The sequence below is a fragment of the Oncorhynchus keta genome, chromosome 1, assembly GCF_023373465.1.
Source record: "Oncorhynchus keta strain PuntledgeMale-10-30-2019 chromosome 1, Oket_V2, whole genome shotgun sequence".
Lineage (NCBI taxonomy): Eukaryota > Metazoa > Chordata > Actinopteri > Salmoniformes > Salmonidae > Oncorhynchus > Oncorhynchus keta.
In genome coordinates, this window is record NC_068421.1 from 65,898,784 (window position 1) to 65,912,490 (window position 13,707).

Sequence of the window (13,707 nt, forward strand, 5' to 3'; positions counted from 1 at the left end):
TGTAGGGACCGCTATTTGAGAGAAAAACTGTACTTTCTCCCCGTTAACCGTCAAATTTACAGAGCATTTCTACAAAGGTGGGTTTCCATTCCTACATAAGAAGTTAGACTGTCTGCCAGTTCTCGCCATTTATCGGTGTCCCGTTTGTGGTTCTGGAATTCTCCATTAGGTGCACTTTTTGCACATATTCTGCAGACAGACTGGTCCAAGTCATCTGGTTCTCCATCGTCGTAAGCTGTTACATTTGTTTTGCTACGAGAGTCATCTTTATCACATCACTCCTCCAATTTACTGTTACAATGAAAAATGGCATACCCATCCACCCCCACCCATAGGATCTACAGTATAGGTATTATAGTTAGCCCCAGTCCCCACTTTTTACCCCACCCCCTCCCATCTACAATGAACTGAATTGACCTTCAAAGAATCTCTCCTATCCATGCATATAGCAGATTTGCTGATTGGAGAGCATCAAAAGACAGTCGAAAAGAGGTGGCGATGTATACAGTTTAATAGATGGACTAACTTAGCAAAACAATACCATATAATCAAATAGTTAACAATGGGCTATGGGTAAAGTATATCTATATTAAAATAAAGTTGCTAAAACATATGTTTTTTAGAATTTTTTATTAAATGGTTTTGACTTTTATTTTCATGATGGTCTTGACCCAAAACCGTCAATGTCACAATCACTGTCATAACTGTCAATGTTATCCAATTACTCTCATAGCCCTATCAAAGACTGGTTTTCGACCACTGGCCTGCCATTGGCTGGATATGCATTGGGTGGTAGTTGATACACAAGGGAATCTGTGGAGCGTGAAAAGCCCAGCAGCGTTGCAGTTTGACACTCTCAAACCGGTGCACCTGGCACCTACTACCATACCCTGTTCAAAGGCACTTAAATATTTTGTCTTGTCCTCTGAATGGCACACATACACAATCCATGTCTCAATTGTCTTACGGCTTAAAAATCCTTCTTTAACCCAGTCTCCTCCCCTTCATCTACACTGACTGAAGAAGATTTAACAGGTGACATCAATAAAGGATCATACATTTCACCTGGTCAGTCTGTCATGGAAAGAGCAGTGGTTCCTAATGTTTTGTACACTGTGTATATTTTACAATAATAATAATAATATGATGGAATACAACAGAATTAAAAAGAAAGGATATTTTCCCAAATAGGTATTTGCTGAGTGTTGCTAGTAGGTTATTCTAGGAAAACGTTATATTTTGAAACAGATCATCTGGGCAATATTTTTGTGTTTGGAAAAACTAGAATATTTAAAAACCTTAGAATAGGCTCTTTCAGAAAGGTTAATGCAATCAAAACGTCTGGCCTGCATGGACCTCTGTAGGATTATTTGGAAAAGGAAGCAAGCACCAACAAGCTTCATAAAGATGCCCTCAAAGATTCCTTCTGGTGGTTCCAACGAGCATTAACGGCAACAACGGCTAACAGTAAATACTATGCACTGTAACACGCCGTAGCATACCGCAGCATCCCGCGCCACAGTATTACACAACTACTAAATGAGGACCCACTGTATACTCCAAAGACTGGGTATGTCATACATTACCAGAACTACTAGACACCCTCTCTACAACACGCGACCTGCTCATCGTGGGCTTGGCCAATGCATTCAGCAGTTTCCCAGGCTAAGCAGCTTTGTCTGTATGGGGCCATGTAGAGCTCTTTAGCACACAAGGTCTGCTTTGGAAGTGGGGGGGAAGCGGGGAGGGGGAGTTGACGGCCTCTCATGCAGCTCTGATGCTCCGCCAGGAAAAGAGCCAGATTAATTATGGATGCTCCTCTAAATAGAAATACAAATTCTCACTCTCTCCGCAGCCTTCATCTGTGGCCACCCCATACTTCACCCATGCTCTGCTATAGTCCTCCGACGACGACACAGCCCCCCTGCTTGCCTGCCGCAGCACCACACCAGAATAAATGTGTAACATCAGCTGGATCCTTTACAAGGATGAATACAACAGTAATGAATCTCCAGCAGGCAACATCTGGGAGAGTAGCACATACATCTTTGTTAACCTTGTCAAGTGCAAATTGGTATGTCCCTTGTGATATAGGAATTGTTTTTAAATCACCTACAGGCTTGGGTGTTAGATGGGGTGTATAATGGCTGTGACGTTCCCATCTTTTCTACATAATCTTATAATTTTTTTTATATATATTTTTTTTTAACCTTTATTTAACCAGGCAAGTCATTTAAGAACAAATTCTTATTTTCAATGACGGCCTAGGAACAGTGGGTTAACTGCCTGTTCAGGGGCAGAACGACAGATTTGTACCTTGTCAGCTCGGGGGTTTGAACTTGCAACCTTCCGGTTACTAGTCCAACGCTCTAACCACTAGGCTACCCTGCCGCCCCAATTACTTTCCAACTTGGAGGAATCATCTGGAGGAGCATCCTTTTTCACGAATGCATCTTTTAAAGGGCGAACTCCAATAAAATTGACTGGATACACATCATAGAGCAAGTAGACCAAAAGACAGAATTCTATGGTCATAACCATGTTTTCATTTTAACTCGACCAACTTATGAAATTAATCTCAAATTGAATCAGACCGATAATAATGTTATAGCATTCGCCAACCTCAACAATCATAATAAACACTGGTGACCTCACAAAGCACCTCTTAGAAACAATCTTTCATAATATTGTTTATTTAATCATAGCCTAAAAATATATTTTTTAAAGATACAATACTTCTTCCATGGTAAACAACCACTATACATAAACATTAAAATCAAACCAAGCAGTAAGCTACTAAAACAAACACAAATGCCTCGGAAAAGGTTATAACCAATGCTTCACCGAGCCATGCCCTTCAACCTGACAAGAGGCCAACATGCAGACATCATGCATCTCCTTACCCTTCCTATTGTAGAGCCACAGCATACAGTTTCGGAACATAGCAATAGGAGAGGGCATGGAGGTGGACGAAATGGGCCCACCGTGGACAGAATGCTGGTGGAGGTGGAGGTAGTGGTGGCTGTGTGGGGGGGAGCGATGGAGGTGACAGGGTGAAGGAGGTTAGAGGTCCACTGGGTGGATGGTCAGTACAGCTGCTGGCCGGAGGAAGGGGGTGGGGTGAGAGGGTTCTGGGAAGGGGACCAGACCTGTCTCTGAAGTGTTCAGGGTGTGGATCGGCAGTGCAGCTCAGCAGTATTTCTTTATTCCCATAGGCGGTAGAAAATGCAAGTAATCTTCAATTTGGTTTTAAATACAGCCTCCTTCACTTCTTTCCATTACAGAGGAATCTTGCTGTGGAATAAATCTTGCTTTAGCCTCTAGATGATTAGCCATTCAAATGCCTAGAGCTCGACGTGTGTGTCTGCTTGTGTTAGCGCACCGTCAAAATAATCCTCCTTTAAAGACTAAGAAGAAAAAGGCTGGAAAGAGCGAGAGCGCGCGAGAGAACAAGCTACAAATAGAGCCTACATGTGAGCAGCCGGCAGTATGCAGCATTGATGGGTTCACTACAAACGACAGGGAAGCGAGCAAAGTGGGAGGTGAGGGAGAGGAGGAGAAAGAAAAGAACAAGAGACTAACCTTGGAAATGGAAAGTCTTCTGGTCCACAGTGATAGTGAATGTGCTGTCGTCTTCATCATCGATTCCTATTACAGCTCCCTGGAAAAGCAAAAAGGAAGAGGAGGCAGTGAGAGAGGAGACGTCACCATCCCTCTCTCTTGTTCACTCTATCACACACCTACCAAGGAGAAGGAGGAAAAGAGGAGGGGGTGTCTGGGTGGAGTGAGAGGAAATAAGGGTAGAGAAGAGATTAGGGACCAGCAGCAAGGAAGGAAGGAAGGAAGGAAAGAAAGAACAACATTTCAAGAGATATGGCTGTAGCATGGCACCTTGCAACAGTATATCTCAAACCTGCCTGCCAGTCAAAACCAACCTGAAAAAAAAATAAAAGATAAGCATATGCCATTTAAATAAAACATGTTTGATAAGTCACAAATCTGCATTAAACTAACTGTCTAGTGTTTCCAGATTTCTATTAAATAGGACCTATAAATAATTACAATATGAGTGAAAGAGTTTTCCTTACAAAAATGTGTAAGTATTACTCATGTTAAAAAGCAGCTTTCTATGTTGGAATGGTGTGGGCGTATACTGGTCGTTCAAAATATTCATGCGAGTAGACCGCTGATTAGCCAGCTCATCCTCCTCAGAAGGATGACATCATCCTCTGAGGCAATAGCAAGCTTTTTTGAAACGGTCAGTTTGAGGTGGGGCTTTTGAAGTGTTCTTTCTCCAAATTATGCTTTGGCAACAAATACAAGTATAGGACGAGTCAACAACATTATTTGGGTGTGTGTTAACAAAATATTAACTTTTAAATTTAGATTTTCTCTGGAAAGTTACTTTAAGACTTCCCATGTACTGCTGATGAGGTGTAGGCATCCATTATCACATTAGAACCACCATGTGATGACTCATTAAAAGACGATGCCCTGGCTGTCGGCTTCACACAGAGGCAGACAAAATGAGGAACGCAAGTTCAAATAACCATGAGTGGAATTAAGACTATAAATAATGTAGACTAAGATGTGTGTGTTTATACATGTGGTGTGCATTTAGCCTACATATGTGTCTGAGAAGAAAATTCCATGAGCCATAAGTAAAATCCACAGTACTGTCTTAGTCTAAAGCTAAGGAGGGGAATCGTAAATACTAACTACTGGAAGTAGTCAAATGTATAGCACAGCAGTATGATAGTACTGAAGATAACATGCTCGTATCCCTTTAAAACCAGCACACAAAACTGAAGAAACACATGAGAAAGGTCTCTGTAATTTAATTATCTATCATCTGACTGAATAAGAAGCTTATAAATTTAGTTGCTGGCATGAAACCTCCGACAATCGAAAAGAATCTAGCCAATGTTATTTTCTCAAAGCTACTCTGTATGTAGATATTTCTATGTGTGATGTCTTTTAAGGTCTTGCTAACATTGTCTCTAGGCAAAAGGAAACAGGTTCTGACATTGGATTTTGCATCAGATCCCTCAAAAATCCCTGCCATAACTACAGGTCAAAAAAACGAAACAAAGATAACTACACAGTGTGATACGCTTACACTTGATAAACAATATGTGCTAAACAAGTTTGCCCCAAAGACATTTCAATCAAACTATTTGTCAAGCGTTAAAAGTAAAACCTCTGATTTGGCTCAAAGTTAAACAGATCTGAGAACCATTTGCTACTAAATTAGGTATGCTTAATTCCTTGAGGACAGAAGGGGGGAAAAGGGCAAGACACAATGGGCCAGCTAGGATCCTTTAGGAAACACCACATTATAATCCTATTTTGTAACTGTCGAGTCCAATTAGAATACATCGAATACTGCCATCTTGTGGCAATATTTTTACACAAACATATTATATTATATTTAATAGCCTTGTATTGCAGGGGTCTTTAACCTTTTCTTGCTCAGGGAGCCCATCCAAGGCATCCCGGTGATGCAGGTGCCGATGTCAGATACTCCAGTGAGTGTAATTGGAGTTGAGAAATAAAGTTGACATCATTAGAAATAACATACTCCTCTTTTCTACTGTAGGTATGTAAAACAAAATGCATTTATAAATATATATGGATACCCTGCAGTGCTGGACGTGGACCCCCGGTGTATTATATAGACAAAGAAGAGAAAATAATTAGGCTAGTTAGGAAAAATAGCTACTCAATTAGCTGGTGCAAACTCTCCCTCCAAGCAAACGATGAACAACATGCCAGTTCCTTACCCTGAGCCGCACACAACCTCTCCTAGAGCCTCGCATCATCTTGTCCTTGGACTGAAAATGAAGAGAAGAAAACAAAATAAATGACGTTTCAAGAACACTTATTTTTTTATCATTTCCACATACTCCGTTCACACAAACATTTCCACCCACTCCGTTCACACAAACATTTCCACCCCAAGTTTAAGTTTATTCATTATCAAGTTCACCAGTGGAAAGTTCATGGAACTTCATACACATAGCAAACCAAGATTCTCTGATAAAAACAGCTGCTAACCTGAATTGTAAGTGCCCTGGGCTTGCATCTCATCTGCAAGTATCACATGCATAGCTAAAGTGTGTATATAGATATAGATATACATACACGACATAGTCTGGTCCCAAATCTGTTTGTGCTATTAACAACTTCATTGGTCATTATCAAGCCAAATGTTCGGTGTGACAAGTTAACATGACAGCACTCAGGCTATAGATGACATACACTGTAACCGAAAGTGCCCCTATTACGGTCATTCACTGAAGGGTCACATTGTTCAGCAGATAGTTTGATTAGGGATTGAGATAGAGTTTATCCTACCTGCTTTGTGAAACCTTCCGATCTTTGCAAATGACAGTAAAATGGGCATATTTATTGTTACCTGTGAGATAGAACCATTTTGATGTGACACAGTGGACCATATTTTCATGAAGTTCCTTCTGTTCATGGACATATACACTCAGTGGACAGTTTATTAGGCACACTCATCTTGTACTGGGTTGGACCACACTTTGCCTCCAGAACAGCCTGAATTCTTCAGGGCATGGAAACGTTGCTCAATTGGTATCTAGGGACCCTAACTTGTGCCAGGAAAACATTTTCCATACCATTACACCACTGCCACCAGCCTGCACTTTTGACACCAGGCCATGGACTCATGCAGCTTACGCCAAATCCTGAATCTACTATGAGCATGACACAAGAGCAACTGGGAGTTGTCGGACCAGGTGACGTTTTTCCATTCCTCAATTGTCTAGTGTTGGTGATCGCGTGCCCCCCTAAGCCGCTTCTTCTTGTTTTTAACTGATAGGAGTGGAACCTGGTGTGGTCATCTGCTGCAATAGCCCATCCGTGACAAGGACTGATGAGTTGTTTGTCACACCATTCTCTGTAAACTGTAAGAGATGTGTGCGTGGAAAAAGGCCAGGAGGAAAGATATTTTCAGAGATACTGGATCCAGAGTGCCTTTCACAGCCGATAATACCACGCTCAAAATCGCATAGGTCACTTGTTTTGCCCATTCTAAAGTTCAATCTAACAGTAGCTGAATACCTCGATGCCTATATAACAAGCCACGTGACTCAGTGTCTGTAGGAGCTAACCAGTTTTGTGAATGGGGTGGTATACCTAATAAACTGGACACTGAGTATATGCCCAATGATTCTTGACTTAGCTATAATGCCTTATCAGGCCAGTAACTAGTAGCTTTTGCAACTGTACATTTTGTTGTCATTTGAATGTTTGTAAACAAACTCTGTAGCTTGTTTGCCTTTCTTTGCCTTTAAAATATCTGATATTTAACTCATACATAGCCCTGTCAATCGTTACATACATCCAGCCTCATCCATCAGTTTACACACCAAAGTGACAGGCTGTTTAAATGATAGAATCAAGTGGCTTAGGTTGTCAACTGAGTGTGGGGGGCTGTCGAAATGTCGATAGCAGCTTATGTAGCTTTATGACGGGTGCAATTAATGATACACCTGCCTTCGACAAAGCTTATTAGCTAAAAATCAACAAGAGGGATGACATGGTAAGCCAATGTCTGATAACTCGGACTCTTGTGACAGTAGACCATAACGGCGAATTCTACAATTATATGATTACGCAGGTAATCAAGTTAAGCAAGCAACCAGGAGAAAAAAAACACTTCATTTTCACATGATTAGTAGCTAACCTTGCCTCCACCTTTTATTGACATGCTTATACATTACTCCTACTAAGTATCTTTTAATGCCGCGACTAATCAACCGTGTTTAAGTCTAACTGACAGCAAAACATGGACATGAAAATGAGATAAATACAACGATGACAAATACTGCTGGCTAGCAACAAAGAAAAGAACACAGCACATCGTAGTTATTGTTAGCGAATTCCAGGAAGTAGAGAAAATACTGGCATTTAATTTGTTAGTTGGTCCTCCAGCATGGATATGATTGGTCAACAATGGATCTGTCGCGGAAAGTCGCCGCCCTTTTCTGCCAGCTGAGATTCCCAAACCCAACTCCTGGCACACAGGCCTCTGTCCCCACTCCAGTACTCGGTTTTGACAAGCAATGCATTGGTAACTTATACTACCGGACACCACGAGGTTTTCGGCTTATTAATTATCAAGAACAAGAAAATACGCACCGTGTAGTATGACAGTAAACCCGCATTGTAATCCAAAACAAACCAGCGATACTGCCAACCTTTCATGACGTTAGTCCATTTGCTTAGCGGTCCCTCCATGACTGACGCCATCTTTACACTTGGCCAAGATTCTGGGGGAGGAGTCTGTATGGAAAAAAACGTCTCGTACCACAAACGTCACAGGATGGCAAGACTTTTGACAGCTGAAATATTGTCAAACATTTCAGAAGTTATAATTTTCCATAGAAAAAGTCAATCCCAATGCTCTTTATGTCTATATAAATTAATATAATCATAGTTCATAAAAAGTAGGACACTTTTGCATTTCTGTCTTCTGAAACATGATGGCATAAGCAGAAATCCAATGATGACAGGGCCAGCAAAAATGTAGGTGGGACAAAATTTGGGCTCTCAAATCCTCATTATATTAACATAAAAGCATAACCTACCCTATACCTACTGTAAGTGTCTTGTAGGCCTACATAATCCATGACTCTTGCATTTAACATACAACTCACATAGACCTACACATAATAAACCATAGGCCTATAAGACCATGAAACGAGAACACAATGTCCTGATATAAAGGTAATAATCACAATAGACTTGGCAGCCTCTCACTGGCTCAGCTACCAGGAGATAGTAGGGTAGGCTAGGTGGCCACAAATGTAACCATTCAACACCAGGAGAGAGCAACAAATTGACTCAAAACAGTTTTTACATTTTATTTACATACTCTGCCATCTTTGTTATTGTTGTTACATCACACACATTGTACAAAACAATATAGAAATATCACACATAACAAAAGACCCCAAAATACTTAAATTATAATAAATAAAACCAGAGACACCAACAAATATATTACACTATAGACAAGATACACTTTGTTATTTGAGAATGTGCTATTTATACCTTTCAGGTGTGTTCTATAATATTCTAAATCAATAAAAAAAATATTGCAACGTTTTCTTTTACAGAGTAAGATGAAAAAAATTCACAATGCAATATATATTTTCATATATTATAATAATAATAATAATAATAATATATGCCATTTAGCAGACGCTTTTATCCAAAGCGACTTACAGTCATGTGTGCATACATTCTACGTATGGGTGGTCCCGGGGATCGAACCCACTACCCTGGCATTACAAGTGCCATGCTCTACCAACTGAGCTACAGAAGGACCATATCTGTCCAAAATATTTTACTATGCAAATCATAATTTCTCTGACTAAATTGTTGTTACATTTCTTATCTAATACACCAGGGGTACGCAGCCCTCTTCCTGGAGTGCCGCAGATACTGCAGGATTTGGTTCCAACTCGGCACCACGCCTGACCAACTGAGCTAATTGATCAGTTCAGTTGGTCTTCCAGGTTGGTTAAATCAAAAACAAGAAGTGCCTGCGCAACTCCAGGACCAGGGTTGCCTACCCCTGTAATATAGTGCATGTAATATTCTTGTCAAAATCATTCCATAGAGGGACGAGTTTCTGTGGGTTTTCGCTCCTCCATTATTCTTGATTAATGACTGAAGGTCCCTAATTAGTAAAGAACTCCCCTCACCTGGTTGTCTAGGTCTTCATTGAAAGGGTAAAACACTAGGTCCTCCATGGAATGAATTTGACACTCCTGGTGTAATTGATCCTTCAGTAAAGTAAGAATATCATTTGGAATAGCTTTCATTAAAAGGTAATATTCATTTATGCCCCCCATTTCCTAAATAAGTCTATCCAACACACTATAGTTGTTAGAATCTTAATATCACAAACAGAATTTGAAAATATTTCCCGCTTACCTGTCAGGCCTTTGCAGCTGATGATGGCCCTTCAAAACTACACCTAAACAATATCAAAACTAATTTCACACATATAATAATAATAAAGTTTGCCAAAAGACAAGATTAAATCAAGAATAGTCAGATGGGTGAGAATATTATCAATTGTTAAATTGTATAGGAAGAATCTAATGAACAGCGCAATTTGGAATTGACACAGAAGCAGGGAAACGAAGCCGAGTGCCAAAAAGTGACAGCAAATTTTCCTAGTTACAAGCAGGTAAGACATTTTGAAGTTTATATAATATCAAAAAGAGCAGATTCTGCAGTTTCCTAATCACCTGTCATTGCTAAACAACTCTTTAAAAAATACCCCTTGAGCTCTATTTCAGAACATAACCTTCTTTTGGGCAGAATAACTGCTATCACATGCACTCCCACGTGTACTCACAACACCCAAAGCACAGCAAGATATTTAAACTCAAATATGCATTATTTTCTTTTGAAATGCATTTTCTGAAATGTATTTATTCATTCCTTAAGACCTGCCCTTAACAAATGAATACTGAATGATCTTTTGGATGGCTATAACACTTTAATGGATTACCACATTGTGGTGTTTTACTGTTTTTCTTTGGTGCATATACAGTGACATAAACTAATGAAACCGCTATGGTGTTCTTTGGAATACATTTTCTTTCATATTTTAATGTAACTTAAGACTTTCATAAAGTCACTTTTATGAGGATAAAGTCACTATTAAGGATAATCTTGAATGAGTCGTGAATAATGAGAAAATAATATAATATCCCCCCCAAAAAGCTAACTTCCACTGTTATTGTAATGGTGAGAGGTTAGCATGTCTTGAGGGTTTGATATTTGTGCCTCTGTAAATTTCTGACCAATAATTTCTATTATATATTTCAATTTGTATTGGGCACAAAATAATCTGAAACACAACCAAAACAAACAACAAATGCATGAACAAGTTTGTAGAGCCACAAACTTGATGTAATCATTGCGTGCTCGGAACATGGGACCAAATATTACACTTTTGACTTTTTTAATACACATATAAGTAAATTTGTCCCAATACTTTTGGTCCCCTAAAATGGTGGGGACTATGTACAAAAAGTTCCGTAATTTCAAAACTATTATTTATATTTAGGTGCACCAACTCCTAAATACTTTTTTGCTAATATTCTATAGTAGGTGCAGGAACTTCAGCAGAATACATTATGAGGTGATGGTACTCAGTTCTGTGAGTGCCTGGCCAAGTCAAATACTGTTCAAGTCAAGTAAAGACAAATAATGTCCCATTTGGAACACTGACAAGTACAGCATGAAAATACAAATAAATATTCAGTGGGTCCACCCAGGCCTACGGCCCTACTGTAACCTCTTCAGACATATATCCAACATATTATCCCAACACATGATAGCCTACATTTCTGAATTCCTCAGATGTTTTCTAATCACACACAATGTAATTGAATTGCCATTAGGGTACAATTAGGACTATAATAATGGTGTACCAGTTTATTTAACCTACTGTCCCAGTCTACCAAATGTGAACTGAACATATGGTTTTGACTCAGTGTACATAAAAGGATGAGTCATGCCTCTTGTGAATATGATATCACTTTAAAAAAAAAATGTGATAAGGAAATATCTTGAGGATTTCATAAATGTATCATGTGTTGGGCTAATATGTTGGATAGATTCCGAAAGAGGTTACAGAAGAAGGAAATGCAAGAAGTGTCCCATTTATTTCCGAATTCATCCTGAACTGAACTGTTCAGGGGCAGAACGACAGATTCTTCTTACCTCGTCAGCTCGGGGATTTGATCCAGCAACCTTTTGGTTATTGGTCCAATGCTCTAACCACAAGGCTACTTGCCTCCTAATATGTGGATGTCCATCATCCATTTCGTATAATATGTTACGAATTACAATATGTTACAAATTTGCCAAACGTACTATATATGTTACGAATTTGCTAAAATGTATGATATGTTACAAATTTCAATTTGTTGTGGCTAACGTTAGCTAGAACTAATATTAGCTAGCTGGCTAACGTTAGCTAGGGGTTAGGAGTTAGGTTAAGGTTAGGGGAAGGGTTAGGGATAGCTAACAGGCTAAGTAAACTCAGCAAAAAAATAAACATCCCTTTTTCAGCACCCTGTCTTTCAAAGATAATTAGTAAAAATTCAAATAACTTCACAGATCTTCATTGTAAGGGTTTAAACACTGTTTCCCATGCTTGTTCAATGGACAATAAATAATTAATAAACTATTAACATGCACCTGTGGAACGGTCGTTAAGACACTAACAGCTTACAGACGGTACGCAATTAAGATCACAGTTATAAAAACTTAGGACACTAGAGGGGTCTTTCTACTGACTCTGAAAAACACCTAAAGAAAGATGCCCAGGGTCCCTGCTCATCTGCATGAATGTGCCTTAGGCATGCTGCAAGGAGGCATGAGGACTGCAGTTGTGGCTAGGGCAACAAATGGCCATGTCCGTACTGTGAGACGCCTAAGACAGCGCTATCGTCCTCGCAGTGGCAGACCACGTGTAACAACACCTGCACAGGATCGGTACATCCAAACATCACACCTGCGGGACAGGTACAGGATGGCGGCAACAACAACTGCCCGAGTTACACCAGGAACGCACAATCCCTCCATCAGTGCTCAGACTTACCGCAATAGGCTGAGAGAGGCTTGACTGAGGGCTTGTAGGCCTGTTGTGAGGCAGGTCCTCACCAGACATCACCGGCAACAATTTCGCCTATGGGCACAAACCCACCATAGCTGGACCAGACAGGACTGGCAAAAAGTGCTCTTCACTGACGAGTCCCGGTTTTGTCTCACCTGTGGCGATGGTCAGATTCACGTTCATCGTCGAAGGAATGAGCGTTACAATGAGGCCTGTACACTGGAGCGGGATCGATTTGGAGGTGGAGGGTCCGTCATGGTCTGGGGCGGTGTGTCATAGCATCATCGGACTGAGCTTGTTGTCATTGCAGGCAATCTCAAGGCTGTACCACCTGAGGGCTCCTCCCTCAGGTGGTACCCTTCCTGCAGGCTCATCCTAACATGACCCTTCAGTATGACAATGCCACCAGCCATACTGCTTGTTCTGTACGTGATTTCCTGCAAGACACGAATGTCAGTGTTCTGCCATGGCCAGCAATGAGCCCGTATCTCAATCCCATTGAGCACGTCTGGGACCTGTTGGATCGGAGGGCTCGGGCCATTCCCCCCAGAAATGTCTGGGAACTTGCAGGTGTCTTGGTGGAAGAGTGGGGTGACATCTCACAGCAAAAATGGGCAAATCTGGTGCAGTCTACGAGGAGGAGATGCACTGCAGTACTTAATGCAGCTGGTGGCCACACCAGATACTGACTGTTACTTTTGATTACTAACCACGGTTAGTTTTTGCTTTAAGTAACCTTCTGTTTTATGTAACCATACCAAACTTAACATATCATACCAATTTGAGTGTCCCAGAATTACATTTACTATTTATGTCCAGTCTATAAGACCAGGCTGTGTGCTACAGTATATGCTATCATATTCAGTTCTGTTATATAAGATACAAATTCATCATTAAGTTGAAGTTCATCATTATCTTGCAAGATATTGATTCAGCTTTGATCTAAATTTACTAATCGAGAACAATTGTGAGAAATAATAAGTGATAAGTAGGACAGTAGGCATAGGCAACATATCTTAATGTTGACTGAG

At 40.3% G+C, this 13,707-nt stretch overlaps 1 protein-coding gene across 2 annotated transcripts in view; it reads right to left on the minus strand.

Annotated features, from left to right (window-relative positions):
- osbpl9 (oxysterol binding protein-like 9) overlaps window positions 1–8,333 on the minus strand; it is a 48,107-nt gene extending 39,774 nt beyond the window's left edge. For both annotated transcript variants that reach the window (XM_035782227.2, XM_035782216.2), the window contains exons 1-3: window positions 8,170–8,333; window positions 5,784–5,834; window positions 3,583–3,661 (exon numbers count right to left, since the gene is read on the minus strand). In XM_035782227.2, coding sequence (XP_035638120.1) covers window positions 3,583–3,661; window positions 5,784–5,834; window positions 8,170–8,280 — 241 coding nt within the window. In that variant the 5' untranslated portion in view covers window positions 8,281–8,333. The remainder of the gene's footprint in view (window positions 1–3,582; window positions 3,662–5,783; window positions 5,835–8,169) is intronic.
- Window positions 8,334–13,707: the final 5,374 nt, after the last annotated feature.